Source organism: Musca vetustissima, unplaced genomic scaffold (assembly GCF_032173495.1).
Source record: "Musca vetustissima isolate MV318-11 ecotype Yass unplaced genomic scaffold, APGP_CSIRO_Mvet_v1 utg19501, whole genome shotgun sequence".
Classification (NCBI taxonomy): Eukaryota; Metazoa; Arthropoda; class Insecta; order Diptera; family Muscidae; genus Musca; species Musca vetustissima.
In genome coordinates, this window is record NW_026878934.1 from 234,747 (window position 1) to 255,196 (window position 20,450).

General features: G+C 34.2%; 1 protein-coding gene across 1 annotated transcript; it reads right to left on the reverse strand.

The window, feature by feature from the left end:
- Nucleotides 1-9,684: 9,684 nt before the first annotated feature.
- Nucleotides 9,685-11,403, reverse strand: LOC133323718 (frizzled-3-like; the record flags this gene model as incomplete). Its single annotated transcript, XM_061532638.1, has 1 exon — nt 9,685-11,403. A coding segment is annotated over one exon (1,702 nt), but the record flags the coding sequence as incomplete, so codon positions are not given.
- Nucleotides 11,404-20,450: the final 9,047 nt, after the last annotated feature.

The window sequence follows — 20,450 nt, forward strand, 5'->3', positions numbered from 1 at the left end:
TATGAATTGGCAAATGTCAATATGTAAAAAAATACCTCCACGTAACTGCTGCCACCTGCAAGGCAAAGTTCTGAACATTTTAACTACCGCCCATGTAGTGACAGTTGACATAACGGAGGAAAAGACACCGGCAGACTAAGGATAGGTTAGTATTTTGTTTGCAAACAAAAAAAATCCAACACTAAACAAATATGGAGATATTCAATAAACTAAATATTGGCATTCGCATCTGGGAACAGGGCAATTTTTTATCTGATATTTTGAATGGTGATCTCTTTGTCTTCAGAGATATTTGTTTCAGAAATGTTTGGATATCCCACGAAAAGAAGATGTTTGAATAACAAAATTCACACAGACTTGCTCACATATGTATAATCTTCCGATTTTATGTAAATAGTGTACCAAAGCCCCCAAATTTTTTAGATTAGCACGAAATTTGGCAAAGCGTACTGATCTTAGCCTAGAATGATGTGTGTTATGTTTCGTGAAAAATGGTTCAGATTTAGATATAACTCCACTGTATATTTTCATACGATTTAATAATTTTATATTCTAATAAAAATGCGTTTTTAACACAAATACGGTGCATTTAAAAGGGAGCTATTTATTTTAATATTTTAAACTTCTTTCAGATGACAATTTCGAAAGTAATATATCTAAGTAAATTTCTCACAAAAAAGTTCATATCAATAAGAATAGGAGTGAACCAGTAAGGAAAGTAGTAAAATCGGACTGGGCTGACTATATGATACCCTTCACCACATTGGGGATATTCTACATATGTATATTTACAGATGTCGTCTTTTCGAAGGAACATTGACATGAAATTGAACGAACTTAAAAATGCGATCTTTATCTATAAGTAAACCGACTAACATCAATCCTTACACATTCTGCAATCTATTCCATGCTCTTTAAATTGACTTTAAGCTAACTTTACGCACGCTATTTGATATGTTTCACTGTTTAAAATTTAATATCAATCAAGCACCCATTAATTATTTGGTTTACAATCAACAAGAATAGGTCCAAAATATATATGGAAGCTATGCTATATCTAAATATGAACCGATTTCAAGGGTCTTTAGTATGGGTCTTTAGTACACCATTTACTTAAAATCGGACGAAAGTATATATAGGAGGTGTATGTAAATCTGAACCAATTTCAAGAAAACTTGACACACACAAGGTTGTAGTAACTTCAGTACATTGTACAAAATTCTATATCTAAATCTGAACCGATTTTCACAAAACCTAGCACACATCATTCTGGACCCAATTCAGTGCCCTATACAAAATGTCGTGCAAATCGAAAAATATATAGGAACTTTGGAGACGCATTTACCTTAAATTGGGCGAAAATATTATACGGGAACTATATCTAAATCTGGACCGATTTTTGCGAAACTCAGCACACATCATTCTAGACTTAATTCAGTACTTTCTGCCAAATTTAATGCAAATCGAAAGATATATAGGGACTTTGGGGCACCATTTACTTTAAATCGGACGAAACTATATATGGGAGCTATATCTAAATCTGAACCGATTTTCTCGAAACTTGGCACACATCATTCTGCTTCTTATTCAGTGATCTATGCCAAATTTCATGCAAATCGAATGATATACAGGGACTTTGGTACACCATTTACCTTAAATCGGCCGAAACTATATATGGGAGCTATATCTAAATCTGAACCGATTTTCTCGAAACTTGGCACACACTATTCTGCTCCTTATTCAGTGATCTATGCCAAATTTCATGCAAATCAAATGATATACAGGGACTTTGGTACACCATTTACCTTAAATCGGACGAAACTATATATGGGAGCTATATCTAAATCTGGACCGATTTTCGCGAAACTTAATTCAGTACTCTCTGCCAAATTTCATGCAAATCGAAAGATATATACGGACTTTGGTACACCATTTACCTTAAATCGGACGAAACAATATATGGGAGCTATATCTAAATCTGAACCGATTTTTCCCAATTTCAATAGGGTTCGTCCTTGGGCCAAATAAGTGACTTGTTCCAAATTTCATCTAAATCGGATTATAAATGCGACCTGTACTTTGTTTACAATTTAACATCTACAGACGGACGGACAGACATGCATAAATCGACTCAGAAAGTGATTCTATGCATATTCTCAAAAGTAACCATGTGTCTATCTCGTTTCCTTTTGCCTGTTACAAACATATGCATAATGACATAATACCCTGTACCACAGTGTGGTGAAGGGTAGCCTTCACTAGCCTCACTTCTTAGCCTCCATATGACATCAATTTTATTAAAATGCCATCAGTAGTTTAAAAGTTATGGGATAAATACCACGACATTAAATTTTTCCATTTTCATTTCAATCTACTCCATCAATAGATGGCGTTGCAGTTGCCAAATTGTCAGGTTGTTAGATTTTTGTTAGATTGTCATTCGAAGATTTAAATGGTTATAAGCAGCTGACTGTCTGTGTGGTAAAATACATTTAAAAATCCGATTATAATTATGTAAATTTATCTAAAACAAGGCCGAACTTTAGATACCCTCGACCCTAGGTATACTGACACATACTTGAAATGAAAATATAGGGAACATACCAAAAAGTGAACCTATACCGATAATTCTACAAACCGGTTTATGTAAACCATTGTGTACACCAAATACAAATAAATTAATGAAAACCCCAAAGCGTGGATTGATACTAATAACGCATGTCAGAATATACAATCATCAAACTACTGCAATTTTGATTACAAAGTAGATTAGATTACATAGTGTAGGAATCGCGAATATTTGGAGTAACGACTATACCCTTTATTATGGGGAAAACCCCTACACACGGAACTAATCAGCTAACTCTTTTAATATAAAAAGGGGTTTGTATAGGAATAACTCAAAAAAGGGGCGAATATTAATGCATTTTAGTTGGAAGATTTTTTTACCATATGCGACTACAAAATACCAAATTACAGGGATTTAGGTTGAAAAACGCTTTCAAGAAACCCAAAATACCGAAAATTGAAGGGGTCTTATATGGGGGCTACCCGAAAAATGAGAATATTTTTATAATTCTTAGTGAAGGAATTTGGTACCCAATAAGAACTCATTGTACCAAATTTCAGCGAACTCGGTTTAAAAACGCGCTTAAACCCCCTTAAACTGACTACCAGACCTTGACCTATATTTATAATTTTTAGTGGAGAAATTTGTTGCCCAATAAGAAACTATTGTACCAAATTTCAGCGAATTTGGTTTACAAAAGCGCTTAAAACCCACCAAAATACCGAAAATCGGGGGTGCCCTTATAAGGGGACTGGAGAGATTTGGTAATTATTAGAAACTCAAAATATTACAGCCAATTCGGTGGAAAAAAATGAAATCAAAACCCCCAGAATACTGAAAATTAGGAGGTACCGTTATATGGGGGCTACCAGAACCCCAAAATATCGAAGATTGGTAGCATTATATGGGGGCTATGCCTAAACGTGGACCGATTTAGCTCATCTTCGAACTTGACCTGACTGCAGACAAAAGACGACTCTATGCAAAATTTTGACGATCTATATCAATTCGTTGAGACTAAAAAAAATAAAACTACATACTTTGGTGGAGGATATAAAAAAATAAAAAGACAAAATGATGCCCTTTTATATGAATCCTTATTTGTGTTAATAGGCCAATTTTTTAAAAAGTTGCAGGCAGTAGAAGAAGATACCAAATGAACCCATTAAAACCTAAAGGAACATGAACAAGTTAAAACGATGTTATGTTCGGCGCTTCCTAACTTTTTATACCCTCCGCCATGAGGATGACATTCAAAATATGCCAAAATAATGGTGTTCGTAGGAGAAAACTAATTATATGACCTTAAATATACCGAAATATAGGTGTGAAAAAGATGATTACATAATAGCGGGCAGTCGTTTTATGGAACTATACCAAAAGGGGATCAATAATGATCTTTTTGTGTAGTGAAATTTAACATCCAATGAATATACAAATTAAAGCCAATTCGGTTAAAAAACGTGTCTAAAATTCCTAAAAATACCGACTATATCCTTGATATTAATAATTTTTAGTACATAGAAGTAGGGGTACAGTTATATGGTAGCTGCTTGACTGCAGTTGGTTTAATGCACTGTTCACCAAACAGGCGCCCGCGGGCGCTTTGGGAGAGTACCAATACAATCACAGTTCTGTGTTCGAACTCAACATTATTCTCGACATCGAACATGTCGTATGCTTTGCAATGCTTTAACATATACGATCTGTACGAAGAGAGCGAAAATTACTCTCCCAACGGATCTATGCGTGTGTCCAACACAATCATAGCAGTTTGCATATGTATTGTTGGCTAACCCTGGTTTAATGTCAATCATTTTTAGTACAAGGATGTGCCAAAAAACAAAATTGTAGCCAATTTTATTGGAAAACGTGTCCAAAATCCCCACAATACTGAATATTTTGAGTATGTTATATGGAGGCTACTCGGGACCTTGAGTCAATATTAAAAATTGTGGGTACGGACATGTTCTATACATTGAGAACGCACAATACTATAATACAGCCAATTCGTTTAAAAAGCGAGTCTAACATCCTAAGAAATACCGTTATATGGGGGCTACCCTGAAACTTGGGTCAATATAAATAATTATTGGTACGGACATGTGATATACAATGAGAACCAAAAATACTAAATTACGGCCAATTCGGCAGAATCCCAGTTTGTTGTTTTTTCTAAAAACAATTTATTAGTGGGGAAAGTATGACATATTAACCGCCAAGTCAGGTACAAACGAAATTCTCATTGTGGTGGTATCGCTGGTATCGTAAGTACTTCGATTTGTTAAAGAGATATTTGGGTATGAAAGGTTTTTGTAAAAAAGTTATAAATAACTTCTGGGGAGAATATCCCAACAGAAACTACGGGAACTGATGAGGATCAGCGGCGAGATCCGAAACTATAGTATTCCCTGCCTTACCCCTTGGCGGACAATGTAATACTTTCCCCACTAATAAAATGTTGTTTTTATAAAAAAAACCAGTAAGGAAAGTAGTAAAGTCGGACTGGGCCGACTATATGATACCCTTCACCACTTTGGGTATATTTAACATATGTATCCTAACAACTGCATGTCTATGTTCCCTCTTTCTCCAACCTATCCTAAATAAGGATTTCATAAAATCGGAAGAACATATACATATATGGGAGCGATATCGAAATCTCGACCGATTTTCCCGAAACATACCACTCATCATTCTAGACTCAATTTAGTACGCTAAGCCAAATTTTGTGCAAATCGAAGCATATAAAGGGACTTTGGTGCACTATTTACCTAAAATCGGACGAAAATATATATGACAGCTATATCTAAATCTGAACCGATTTTCACGAAACTTAACACAGATCTTTCTAGACCTAATTAATTACGCTGCGCCAAATTTCGTGCAAATCGAAAGATATATAAGGACTTTTGTACACCATTTACCTTAAATCGGACGAAAATATATATGGGAGCTATATCCAACTCTGAACCGATTTTCAGGAAACTTGACATACATCATTCTAGACCTAATTCTTTACGCTGTGCCAAATTTCGTGCAAATCGAAAGATATATAAGGACTTTGATACACCATTTACCTTAAATCGAACGAAAATATACAGTGGTGGTCACAGAATTAAAACATTTACTGTGGTAAACATTTTTTTTACCAGCCCTCAATTCGTTTGAAGTAATTTTGAAAATTTTTTAATTCAGAACATTTCGATATACTGCACTTAAGAGATTTAGTGTGAAAATAGAAAATTATTGCATGCAATTTTTCCATAAATAACGGTTTTTATGAAAATACATCGACTTTGAAGTGGCCATATAATTAAAACATTGTGTGGTATTGTTTACATTACTGTATTTTTTGAAAATATTTTTAGAAAAGCTCTTTAATTTAGTTAAATTATGTAAACTAAGTACCGACAAAATCATTTACAGATAAAATTTTTTGAAAAAATCTGTAAAATCGATGAAAATTGCCAAAAAATTGTACAGTACACCTTACATTCAGATAATCACCCTTATTATGGAAAATAAAGGTCCGAATGCACCAGAAATTGCTAGAATTAGTAGAAAACAATAAATAATTCTTAAAATAAATAAATATTTGAAATAAAAAACTCAAAAAATGGGAATTAACCTAAAGGAACGATTCAATTTCAATAGCCTTTACTGAAGAAGGCCGAAATATTTTTGCAGTATGTGAGAAAAAATCGATTGATATTGGTATTTATTATATCAAATCGACTGTTCGAGTAGTACAGAATGTATTTAATCAAAAAATATATCAGTTACAACAGAACGAACAGAGATCAACGTCTATGTTGACGAGTAAAGTTTTCTGGCACACAGCAGCATGATTGATGGTCAACTCATGACACATAAAACCTATTGAACATGACAATATTTTTCCAAAATAATATTTTTTGAATCGAATAACTTCCACTTAATCTATTTTAGTATCAAGGAAGTAAAAATTTTACAGTTTGACAAATATTTGAAGTCTTGGGCTGAACATAGAAAATACTGCTGTGTGCCAGGAACTTTTACTCGTCAACCTAGGCGTTGATCTCTGTTCGTTCTGTTGTAACTGATATATTTTTTGATAAAATATATTCTGCACTACTCGAACAGTCGATTTGATATAATAAATACCAATATCAATCGATATTTTCTCACATACTGCAAAAATATTCCGGCCTTCTTTAGTAAATGCAATTGAAATTGAGTCGTTCCTTTAGGTTAATTCCAATTTTTTGAGTTTTTTATTTCAAATATTTATTTATATTTATATATTTATTTATTTTAAGAATTATTTATTGTTTTCTACTAATTCTAGCAATTTCTGGTGCATTCGGACCTTTATTTTCTATAATAAGGGTGATTATCTGAATGTAAGGTGTACTGTACAAATTTTTGGCAATTTTCATCGATTTTACAGATTTTTTCAAAAAATTTTATCTGTAAATGATTTTATCGGTACTTAGTTTACATAATTTAACTAAATTAAAGAGCTTTTTTAAAAATATTTTCAAAAAATACAGTAATGTAAACAATACCACACAATGTTTTAATTATATGGCCACTTCAAAGTCGATGTATTTTCATAAAAATCGTTATTTATGGAAACATTGCATGCAATAATTTTCTATTTTCACACTAAATCTCTTAAGTGCAGTATATCGAAGTGTTCTGAATTAAAAAATTTTCAAAAATACTTCAAACGAATTGAGGGCTGGTCAAAAAATGTTTACCACAGTAAATGTTTTAATTCTGTGACCACCACTGTATATGGGAGCTATATCTAAATCTGAACCGATTTTTCCCAATTTCAATAGGGTTCGTCTTTGGGCCAAATAAGTGACCTATGCCAAATTTCATTCAATTCGGATTATAAATGCGACCTGTACTTTGTTTACAGTTTAACATCGACAGACAGACGGACGGATGGACATGCATAAATCGACTCAGAAAGTGATAAGCATATTCTCTGAAGGAACCATTTGTCTATCTTGTTTCCTTTTGCCTGTTACAAACATATGCACAAAGACATAATACCCTGTACCACAGAGTGGTGAAGGGTATAAAAACAGTAAGGAAATTAGTGAAGTCGGACGGGGCCGACTTTATGACACCCTTCACCACTTTAGGTGTATTTATCAGGACCATTAACATGAAATTGGATGAACTAAAATATTTGATCTTTAAATAAATTTGAACCGATTTAGATCAATTCATAAACATGTCATTCTGCAACTCCAACTAAATCTTTCATTTAGACAAATATAGAGTCGTTTGTTTACCAGGGATGGTCCGTGTGACGAATTTTTAGGTTTTCGACTGTCAAAAAGGTGTAAACGTCGAAAACGTCATATACCTGTATAAAATGTAAGTTATTTTCAACATTATTATTTTTATATATATCTGACTATTCCTTACTAGAACTGATAAAAGTTTCTAAATTTTTGAGAAGAAAAATTTGAAATTTTATATGGATTTTGGTAAGGCATGCGTAATTTCCAAATTGATTAATGGAAATAGCTATTTTGTCAAAAACCTAATGGATTTAGGTAGGTTTCCGACGTTTCTGACGTATGTTTAATACGTCGGAAATGTATGTCATTTACGTCATTGTTTCTGACAGGCCATCTCTGTTGTTTACAATGGGGCAAATTATATAAATATATATGAAAGTTATATCCAAATCCGATCCGATTTCAACGTTCAAGGCCACATTTTGGGACCTTGATGCATTATTTATTTATTATGTATGGGAGCTAAACTAACTTCAGGACATTGCTCAAAATTTTATGTCTACAGTGCTAATCGACCATATTTTAGAGCTTTATATTGGAGCTGTATCTAAATCTGAACAGATATCGATATACTAACTTCAGAACGTTCTGAAACTTTTGTGCCAATCGGCCATATTTTGGAGCTTTGGTGCCCCATTTAGTGAAAATCGGATGAAACTATATATGGGAGCTATATCTAAATCTGACATTCATACTATTTTGTCCGATTTTTAATGAAAGATTGTATAGATTTCCGAATAACTTGTATCTTCCAAAGATGCTAAGTCTGTCCGATCGCGAGAATTTTGTACACGTACAACAATGTTATTAGAGAGGACATTTGGTCCTCTGCTGGTTGCTGTTTTTCCCCTGTATTTTAGTACGTATCATCGTCGTCACCGTCCCAAAACCCTTTTGATTAAAAAAACAATAGAATTTTATTTTTAACATTTGAAATATTTCTCATTTATTTTTTATTTATTTGGGAAACATTCGATATTTTTTTCAATTCTTTTACTGCGCAGATTTGTTTTGTTCAAAATTTAAAACTAAATACTTTTGTGTAAATTATGTCAACTTAACTACCAATTTTTATTTACATTTTTTAAACTATAAATAAAACTTAACACAAAAAATAATAAAAAAAAAAACAAAAAATTGTATGAAAACACAAATGTATTGTGAATGATTTTGGTTGTATATTTAAAAAAAGACTAATTAAATAAATTAAATATTCTTTCTTAAAGACTAATAACACATTATTAATTAGATTTATAAAAATTAAATGACAATAATTATTGGGGTGGGAAGTCGAGTACTCTAATTCTCAAGGATTGAAAATATAATTTTTATTATTTTTTTGTGGCTTGTGAATTAAAAATCCTGACTTCTTCCCAATTGTTATTGGTTATGGTTATGAGAGCATCGTGAATCTTATGTATAAATATATATGTATATAGAAAAAACCATTAACAGAAAATTAACCAGAATTTTATGTGGGTTTTTTAGAATCGCTACAAATTCAGTTACAAACTGAAATTCAATGAAAATCACTCCAAAAAAAATGCCTATCTCTAAAAAAAGAAAGGTATTTCTCATCTTGGAGTAATATAACTGGGAGATGTGTGTGTGTGTGAGTCTTATCTAAATTTACAATATTTTGCCTATTTTAAATTTATAAAATAAATATATTTCATTTTTTGTATACACAGAAAACAACATTCGAGTTCTTTTTAATGGATTATTTACAACTTATTATTTTTTACTTCGTCTTAAATTAATACAAAATACCCTGGATTATATACACCCGCCCTAGAATGATGTTCCGCATCATTAACCTCTTGAGGCTACACTCTTGGCACAATCGTGGTGGTGGTGTAGACGGGTACATTGTGGAAATTGATGCCACTGTAGAGAGGAGCACCAATTGTAGATTTACCTGAGGTGTGCAAATGTTTTTTGGGCAACGAAGCTGCCGATTTGGTGGTGGTATTGGTCATCGATGATGTGGGCGTGGGTACCAAACGACTACGATAGGATTCACACGTTTTACGAGACCATACCCACATACCAGTCAGGGTGCCTCCAGTTAGTTGGAAGAACAATCGCAGCAGTGTCGGCCATGCAATCAATGGTGTGGGTGAGGCACAATCTTCTCGTGTCGAACATGTGGGCACCGAATCCATGTGAGGTTCAAAAAATCTCGACACCACCCCAGCCAATGTGGGTACAAAGAACAGCAACGAGAATATCAGAAAACGTTTACGGATTTGTGAAAATCTTTGATGGCCAAATGTGGGCAACATTTGTTGTTGCAGAGCATGTAGAGATCTGGAAGCTCGCAGAGTAAAAAAGAAACCCAATAGCAACAGGACCATGGTTGGTATTTCCACAAAACCTGGAGCCGTACACATGCCAGTCAATTCATTGGGTTTAACCTTTTCCATTAGCAATGCCGCAATGGGAGGTGCCAATGGTGGTACCCAAGCCAGAACGTGGAATAATCCCGATTTCTTTTCCAAGGCCTCCGAAGACCATTTCTTGTGTGATGAGAGATAAAAACATAGAGCAAATATTAACCACCAGGTGGCAGCACACAAACTTAAATAACTCGTCGTAATGTAGGAAGCCAAACAGGGTGGTGCCAAAGAGCATGCCGGATGTTGTGTCTTACTCAGCGGATCTTCCATTAAGGCCATGGCCCTTGAGGAATTGTGGAATACAATTCTCTCCAAATAGCAAACGGAGAACAGGTTATAGCACAGACACAAAAACAGTACTGGTCTTTCGGGATAACCAAATCGGGTGGGCTCAGCCCAAAATGTAACCAAGGAGAAGAGTGTTAGGACAAAACATATTGCCGATAGACCCAATATTAGACTTTCAGCAATTTTCTTTTGTTGTGTAGTATGGAAACCATCCCGATTGCACTGGGGTACACACTCATCGGGATTGAAGAGGTTGACGGTAAAATTTGTTGGACAAATGGCGGTGGGCTTAATGGCTTTGCTGATGATGTGCTGAGACATCCATGGCCAATAGAAATGATGATTGGGTGCTGGTGCTGGTGGTGCCATAGCTATACTCGGACCTCCCGAATGTGTTTGCAGCAAATGATGTTGTTGCACCTGTTGTGGTATTTGTAATTGTCTTGGCAATTGTTCAGCTTTGCCCACCTCGGCTGATGTCCGATTGTCGTCATTGGTGGTGAGGGCGGTCGCCGTTTTCACCGTCGGTATTGTGGGTATTTGCATACACAATTCTTGATGTTCTGGGCTGGGTAATTGTTCGCATTTTAAAAATTCCGGCCATAACTGCATTAGCTCAGTATGTGATGAACATTCGCTCTTTACAAATTCACACAATGACTTGCAGGCTGTCACCGGCCGGGGTACATCTGGTGTACACAGCGGGAAGAGTGATGAACATAACAGGAAACGTATTGTATTGGAACAATGTGATTCGATCAATGGCAACAGTTTGGTGATCTGCAAAGAGAGAAAAAGAGAGGGGAATATTGTTAAACTACTTCGAGTTTTATTAAAAAAACTAAAATAAAATAGAATTTAATACAAAAATTCCTATACAAAAAAGTTCTCATTTACTAAGGAAATTTTTTGTATAGTAAAAGGTCCTCAATAACTGAGGACGAAAAAAGGTCCCCAATTACTGAGGACGATTTTTTTATAGAAAAAAGGTCCTCAAATAAAAAAAAGGTCCTCAAAAATAGGAAAAAGGTCCACAATTACTGAGGACGATTTTTTTCTATAGAAAAAAGGTCCCAAATTACTGAGGACGATATTTTTCTATAGAAAAAAAGGTCCTCAAATAATGAGGACGATTTTTTTTAAAAAAGGTCCCCAACTACTGAGGACGATTTTTGTCAAAAAAAGGGTCCTCAACTACTGAGGACGATTTTTTTCAAAAAAATGTCCCCAACTACTTTTCTATAGAAAAAAGCTCCTCATTTTCTGAGGACGATTTTTTTCTATACAAAAAAGGTCCTCAATTACTTACAAAAACATTTTTCTAAAGAAAAAAATCCTCAATAACTCAGGACGAATTTTTATTTATATCGAAAACATACAAAAATGAAATTATTCTTGTAAAATTCTTCAAGTCCACTAAATTCTAACCAGAATATTTCAGCCTATATATCCCTTCCTTCGCCGGTGTGAAAGATTTACTCACCTCAAGCCATTCACAAATTCCGAAAGAAATAAATTTGAAAAACATTAAACCTTGAAGCGTTGAATATTGCAATTCGTTACAATTCAATGGAAACTTCTTTGATCGACGGAATACATTACCGCCAACCAAAAAACCAGAAACCACAATGGAAAGCAAAACAACGAAATGAAAATAAGAAACGCCTGGCAGACAATGACGAATGATAAAAAAAAACTAAAACCAAAAATACAGATAAGCCTTACAAAGAAACTTTGGGCTAAACACAAACCACAGAGAATAAAAAAAAATCGAAAAAAAACTCTAAACCAAAGATAGACAGATGAACAACATAAAAAAACCCACCGACATTGCCTCCAAACATAGATAACACTCAATATTTTTTTTTTTTTTTTTTTGTATAGAAAAGTATATAATCATAATAATTACTATGTAGTTCTCCCCCGAACTCTGCACAGAAAAAAAAATAACCAAAATTTTTAGATTACACTTTGATGCTTATGACAGGGTACAAACGTAACATAGATGTTTGGTCAGTTGGCTAAACAGGTCTGCTAATATGTTGTAGGAAATAAAAACGAATCGAAAACAACAACGACCCAACTTCATTAATAATATATTTGAAAATTATTATTAATCTTAATTCCGTAATGATTTCATTTCGATTTTAATCAATGTTTAGCAAATTTTGCCCAAAATCAAAAGGGGAATATTTAAAGTTTTCAGAAATGGAGTTATGTTCTCTTAGAGGAAATACATTTTTTTTAATTTTAAATATTTTAGCATTTTACTTTTTGTTGTTGTTACTGCTTTTTTGAGATGATATGATTACTTAAATGATGATATGATTACAAAACGCAATAACGCCATTCCAGTCTCAATGCAAAATTTCGTGTTAATCGGAAAAACAGGAGTTTGGTGATCCATTTATATGTATATGTATTTGTGGGAGCTTTATCAAAATTTGAACCGATTTTTCCGAAACTCACCACACATCATTCTAGACTCAATTCAGTACGCTATGTCAAATTTCGAGCAAATCGAAGGATTTGTTGTTGTTGTAGCAGTTTATATGAATTCCCTGTTAAGTTTCCTCCAGTTCTGTCTCCAGATTTAGAAATGCAGCTACCTCCACTGGCTGTAACCACAGATCTTCCGGAGTGAGGTGAGTAGGTTTGGCTAGGCAATTGAATAAGTTCAGCTGACGTCCTTTATCAGACCTAGTGACACAATGGTTATATCTGGCGAACTGTGACACTCTCCCCTTTTTCTGGTGGGGGGCATCCTCATTTACCGTGCAGAACGTGGAGCTATCAATTTGCTCTGCCAGCACTGTTCCCCTCTGTTCATTACCTAGGACGGAATGCCACAACTCGTGGTGGGCATTGAAGTCTCCTAGCACCAGACGGTTATTGTCCTCCAATAGAAAACTAATGTTGGGCAAATAACGCGGTTCACAGCTATTAATCGGCGGTATATACACGTTAAGCACCTCTACCTCGGCAGTACCACATTTAACTGCTACCCCCATACATTCCATGTATGGGTCACTAGAGTCAAGCTCAAGCGAGATAGGTCTTTGTTGAACAGAGCGAGATAGGCCTTTGTTGAACAGAGGAATGCTAAGCCTCCACCTCCACTTCTGGTGCGATCCTTCCTCAGAACGTTGTAACCATCACAACGCTGTAGGCTACAATTTTCATTGAGTTTGGTTTCCTGCACCGCCGCGACCAAAATATTCTTGCGATTCATGAAATCCACTATCTCATCTATTTTTCCACGAAGACCGTTACAATTAAATTGCAGAAACGATGCACTTTCAGGGATGGGAACAGCAACGTGCGGTGTTAAGTGCTGCATACTTGGTTGCTGTTGAGGAGACTACGGTGGAGTTCTGTACTCCGACGTAGAAGACGACGACGTAGACGAAGACTCACTTGGTATTGCGCTGTCGCAGTATGATGCAACGTAATCCCTATCGCTGTAATCTTGCAACCGGGACAACCCGGAACAATTCCTGAAGTGCACCCACTCCCTGTACTCATTACATCTCACCTACACTGACCTGTGGTGAATGATGTTCTGGCAAACAGAACAGAACCACGGTCCGGGGTTTTGTTCGATCCCGGCAAGGACCAAAAGAATCCGGAGCAAGCATTCCGGTATATGTTGCTCCCAAAACAGAAAAACAATACAAACATATATAACTGGGTTGGCAGCCGCTGGCCGAAATAAATCGGGTCAATCCGGTATCGTAGAACCCGCTGCCATGGGATTGATCGAAGGATTTATAGGGACTTTGGTGCACCATTTACATAAAATAAGACGAAAATATATATGGGTGCTCTATCTAAATCTGAAACGATTTTTCTGAAACTTACGACACATCATTCTAGACTCAATTCAGTACGCTATGCCAAATTTCGTGCAAATCGAAGGATTTATAGGGACTTTGGTGCACTATTTACCTAAAATCGGACGAAAATATATATGTGAGCTATACCTAAATCTGAACCAATTTTCACGAAACTTAACACACATCACTCTAGACTTAATTCAGTACGCTATGCCAAATTTCGTGCAGATCGAAGAATACAACGGGACTTTGGGAGCTATATCTAAATCTAAACCGATTTTTCTCAACTTCAATAGGGTTTGTCCTTGGGCCTAATAAATGAGCTGTGCCAAGTTTTATCTAATTCGAATCAAAAATGCGACCTGCACTTGGTTTAAAATTTAACATTGACAGACAGACGGATATACATACATCGACTCAGAAAGTGATTCTATACATATTCTCAAAATGAACCAAGGTTATATCTTGTTTCCTTTTGTCTGTTACAATCCTACCTGTACCCAGTGTAATGAGGAGTAAAAAATTTTAAAACCTCCCAAATTTTGCGGACTTTGGGCTCGTTTTTCTGCTACGCTTTGTTCAAATTCCCAGCTAGAATTTTTATTCTGAATGTGGTATTTCGTTTTCTCCTGGCAACAATTTACCATGACATAGCCCGTATATAAGAGTTCCGAACGATTTTAGATAATTTGAACGTCCATCTCATGGCGAATAGTATAAAAATCCAGTCGAACTTAACAAAGTTTTTTTCTTTTTTTCCAATTTAAAAAATTTTGACATTTCCACCAAATCGAAATGATATTCCACTTTTTATCTAAAATAAGTATTTCAGTCAATTTTATATGATTTTGATGTTTGGTCATCCTAATTAAAACCAAATATAATCCCTAAAGTATTTCAGACATTTCCGCCAGGCAGAGAGAAAAAAACCCACCCTGAAATACTTTTGACATTTTGTCTTTTCAGAAATTTCGAACAAGAAATGATGAAGGATTTTTTGTTTTTGCTACAGTTTTAAAATTTTATAATGATTTCCTGGCAAAAATTGTGACTAAGCAGACAACAAAAGCAATGTTGCCAAAAATAAATAAAATTCGCTTCCTAAGAAATGCCTTAAAAAAGCGAAAGAAAAAACGTGAAGTTTTTTTCAGATTTCGGATGAACTTCAAATTTAAGGATAAAATTTTGGGATAAACGATTTAGGCATGTTGCTAAATTCATCATTTCTACTGAAGTTTAAACCAAATGCGCCACACACAAAAAAAGAAGAAGAATGAAAATATTGAAAAAAAAAGATTGATATTTTGAGTGATACAAACTGACATTTGATGTTGTTTCTTAGGCTGCAGCGATTTGATGAGATGAGATCAACGGCAACAACAACAAGAACATAAAAAAGAAACTAACCAACATTAAACAATACCTAACATGTTCTCATCGTTAATTCAGGAGACCATAAAACTTGATTGTCTGCAAGATTTTTCCGTTGATTGGCCGACGGGAGACGATCATAAAAAAAATGAATTTTAATGTTTGGAGTTTTTTGTAGGAATAGAAATAAAAAAGAGTGGTGAGAAGAGGGGGAGAGCGGATTATTTTTAACAAATAAAACTCAAACTTAATGTCTTCGACGTTGAGCCATCATTAAAGCTTAAAACCAGTAGGAAATTCTTTTGTAAATTAAAATACAAAAAAATAAATAAATTCTTTGTAAAGAACTATTTTTATGGCATGTGAAAGAAGCTAAGCTTTAAAAAACAATATTACGTCAAGCAAAGCATGGCTAATGAATATAAAATGCCATAAAGAAAAACTAAGTATGCATTTTTTTTGTTTTTTGTTATGGAGAATTTTCTTTATTTCTCCCCCCTTCGCCCGTTACGCTTAATTATTATTATTATTATTAACTTCAGTTTTATTTATCTATTCCCCCCCCCCCCCCCCCCTTCCAAAGACTAGTTAAAATACCATAAAACGTTTCTGGATTTCCTGGTCTGCCATGATCCTGCTCCATGGTGACCAATGTAATTATCATTCATATCAGTAATGGCAACACGCAACTTTGCCACGTAATACAATTGCATGTTGTTGCAATAATTATGGCGATTATAAACAACAACATTAATTTAATTAAATGTGTGTGTGTGTGTGTGTGCAGAATTTTCTTTACTGTAACCAACCAAGCCTCAAATTCTTTTGCATGCCATTTGAACATAGTAGATAAAAATTTAAATGGAGTATTAGATTAAAAGAAATGTCAATGTAAAAAATTCAACAACTGGTAGTAGACAGCTAATAATGCAGCCAAACCCACCAAATGAAATAAAATGCCATTAAAAGAAAGTGGCTAGTGAGGTGGGTTGGAGTGCTGGGGAAATTTGCGCTTTCTTTTAACATGAGTATCAATTTATTTCACAAAGAAAATCATAAAAATGTATTAAAACATAAAAATAAATAACTACTCGTAAACCAATACTATATTAAACCAAAGACTTAAGACATAAACTTGAAAATTGGAATAGAAAAATTGATTAAAAATGAGAATAGGGGAATAGATTAGAAAAATAAATTAAAAATCAAATCCCAGATTTTGGTTTGGTGCATTCAGTTGTGAGTTACAGGGTGTTAAATAATAGAAGCGAACAAAGAGAAAATTCGGTACATTTTACAGTTTTTCTTTGACCAAGGCAATTTTGGTTTCGTAGATTCCGTTCAGAAATTTTTGATGTTAAAGATGCACCTCGCAGAGTTAGACCGGTCCTCGAAAATGTCGACAAAAAATAACAATAATGGATTTCTTTTCTCCTAACCTAATATATTAAACAAAAGACTTAAGACAAAAACTTGAAAATGGAATAGAAGCCAGTGAGCAGGGCCGACCATATGACACCCTACATAACTACCACGGAACTCTAACTTATAGCAGATATATTGTCCAAGAATTGGCAATATATCGCGATTATTTCGAATTATGTTTTATATCATAATATCCATTTTTTCATTTTACACAGAGATGTCTTTGTTGACTTGACCCGCTGAATAGTGACAGATCATTACAAAACCCCATAAAATTAGTTGGCCAGATTCATTCACCAGTCTAATATTCTGCTTATAATTGTGGCATATAGATCGACTTGAAAAAACACAATAAAAATAAGTTTCGGTCCACTTCATCCCAAAATTATTATCTGATCATCACCGCAAATTATAGGCATTGTCGTTGACCATAACCGGAACCTCATGAAAATTTTAAAAGCGATCAGCGCCATATTTCCGCCCTAGAATGTGGTAATGGGTTACTAAATAATATCTGAATACGTAAGCACCTTAAATATTTAAGTGTAACTCTCATATCCGAGATAATACGACAATCTAGTTGGTATCAATTTAAAGGCCAACAACTTCTCGTGGATATACTATAAATTTCTCGTGACTATGTCCTTCAGGAGTAAATATATATATATATATATATATTGTCATTTTTCACACAAAAGTATGGGTCCATTTGACCCACTAAATATTGACCGATCTTTATCAAAACAGGCATGCTTATTCTTTGGCTCGATCCTCTTCTCCACAGGGTATTATGTCTTTGTGCATATGTTTGTAACAGGCAAAAGGAAACGAGACACATGGTCCGTCCGTCTGTCCATATTAAATTGTAAATTAAGTACAAGTCTCGTTTATGATCCGAACCAGAAGAAATTTGGCATAGATCACTTATTTGGCCCAAGGGAAAAATTGGGAAAAATCGGTTCAGATTTCGATATAGCTCCCATATAAATTTTCGTCCGATTTAAGTTAAATGGTGCACCATAGTCCCTATATATCTTTCGATTTGCACGAAATTTGGCACAGTGTACTGAATTAAACACAGAATAATTTGTGCTAAGTTTCGTGCAAAGCGGTTTAGATTTCGATATAGGTCCTATAGATATTTTCGTCCGATTGTATCTAAATTGTGCACATAAAGCTCCCATATTTTCTTTAGTACGATTTAAGGTAAATGGTGCACCACAGTCCCTATATATTTTTCGATTTGCACGACATTTGGGATAGCGTATTGAATTGGGTCTAGAATGTATGCTATGTTTTGGGACACGTCTTCAAAGTATCGTAAAACTATCCATTCTTAATCGATTTAATAATAGAAACCCAGAAATAGGGTGTAAGATGTTGTATTACCGATTCAATATAGTAAATACCCAAATAAATACCCGCAAATGGGTATTTACCCGGTATTTACCCACCCCTTGGGTATTTACCCGGTAAATACCATCTCTACTCATTGGTTAGTAGATCTTCGTAATCTACCCAATACGTGAATTTGTTCTTTTAATAAGCCCGTTCCATTCATAAAAATATACTTTTCCAAATATTTCGATGTTGCACAATGAAATAAAAACCTCATTCACAATAGTGTACATTATTCCCCAATAAGCAAATTTATCACCTTATTAAAAAGTATTATCGTAAACAAAAATGTAAAAAAAAGAAAATCAAGACTTCATCACGCATCTTTTTCCCAAAATTAACTTCTGGTATTAAGCGAAACGAAAATTTTTGTTTTGTTATGGTCAATAATTTGGCAACAATTTATTGAAGATTACAATTACTATATGTGGCAGTGATAAATTGCCATAATGTGTGACCCAATAAGACGATTCCCGACAATAAATCATAATTTGCACTTCAATTATGTACAAGAAATATAAAACAGGCCTTTGCATAAGACTTCACTTGAAGAAATTGGAGGAACGCATGCATGTTTCTTAAGTCTTTTGTTTTTTACAAGTTAGGATTTCACAACTTAAATTGCACACACACACACCAAAACTTCCAAGGAAACGACCATGGTTTAAGAAGGGGGAGAAGAAAAAGTAGAAGATACACATTTGTTGACTAAGATAATGATGATGATGGCGACGAAGATGAAGACAACAACAAATATGACCACAATGTAAGGAAGATGTGTGCGAAACATTTTAAAGTTTTCTTTTTCCGAAGAATTTTGCAAGTGTGTGTGTGTGTTGGTTTTTTTTTCGTTCCAAGCCATTGTAATTACCAGGCAATTAAGTTAATTGATCCTCCCCACCAGTCAAACAAATACCTCTTCTCCTGTTGGGCTTATCTGATAATATTTTCATCCACTTTGTAAATCCACCTCGGAGAAATGCAGGTGGTTGCTACAGCAGCTGCATTTGTTGGTAATTTAGGTTGATGAGCTAAGCAAATGGAATGATAAGAAACAAATTCTTTGGGTTGGCAACAAAGTATTAACAAATATGTCTCGTAATTGTTCCAAATTATTTACTTGCAAATATTTGTTTTTAAATGTGAAGAATATTTGAAATATTTTTTGAAAATTTTTTTTATATTAACAATATATATTCTCAATTTTTTTTCTAGAAACCGGATATAGTTTTAATTTTATTTTTTTTGTATCCAAGTTTTATGATTTTTTCTTACCAAAAAATAATTCACACTATAATAAAATTTTTTCTTTTTATCTTGCAAGATTTTGGGAATTTGATTTTTTCAATTTAATATTTTGAGTGGATTTCACAAGTAAGTGTTAATTTTTGTTTCAAAGATTTCATCATACAATAATGGGAAAAACCCGAAAACTTACAAAATTATGTTTCCACACAAAAATTTGAAACGAAATTTCACACCTTCTGTTTTGGAATATTTTTGTTATATTCCATTTATTTATATTCAACATCCGCTTTGGGTATATAAAATCATAAATGTTTCAGATGTTCATATGATGTTGTAAAGTTTATGTCTTAAGTCTTTTGTTTGGCTTTATAAGGTAATAAGACAAGTTTGTGCCTTAAGTCTTTTGTTGTTCATTTATTATATATGGACGGTGTGAAAAATATTTTTTTAGATTCCACCAATTTTATTGTCGGGATTTCCGACATTGACCGATGGACTGTCGCTCGCAATATCTAATATAGAGCTCAGGAGCTTCTTGTGTTCCATATTGTGGTATCTTTTTGGGCACGGTTTTAACCGAATGAATGTAATTTGGTATTTTGGGTTCTCA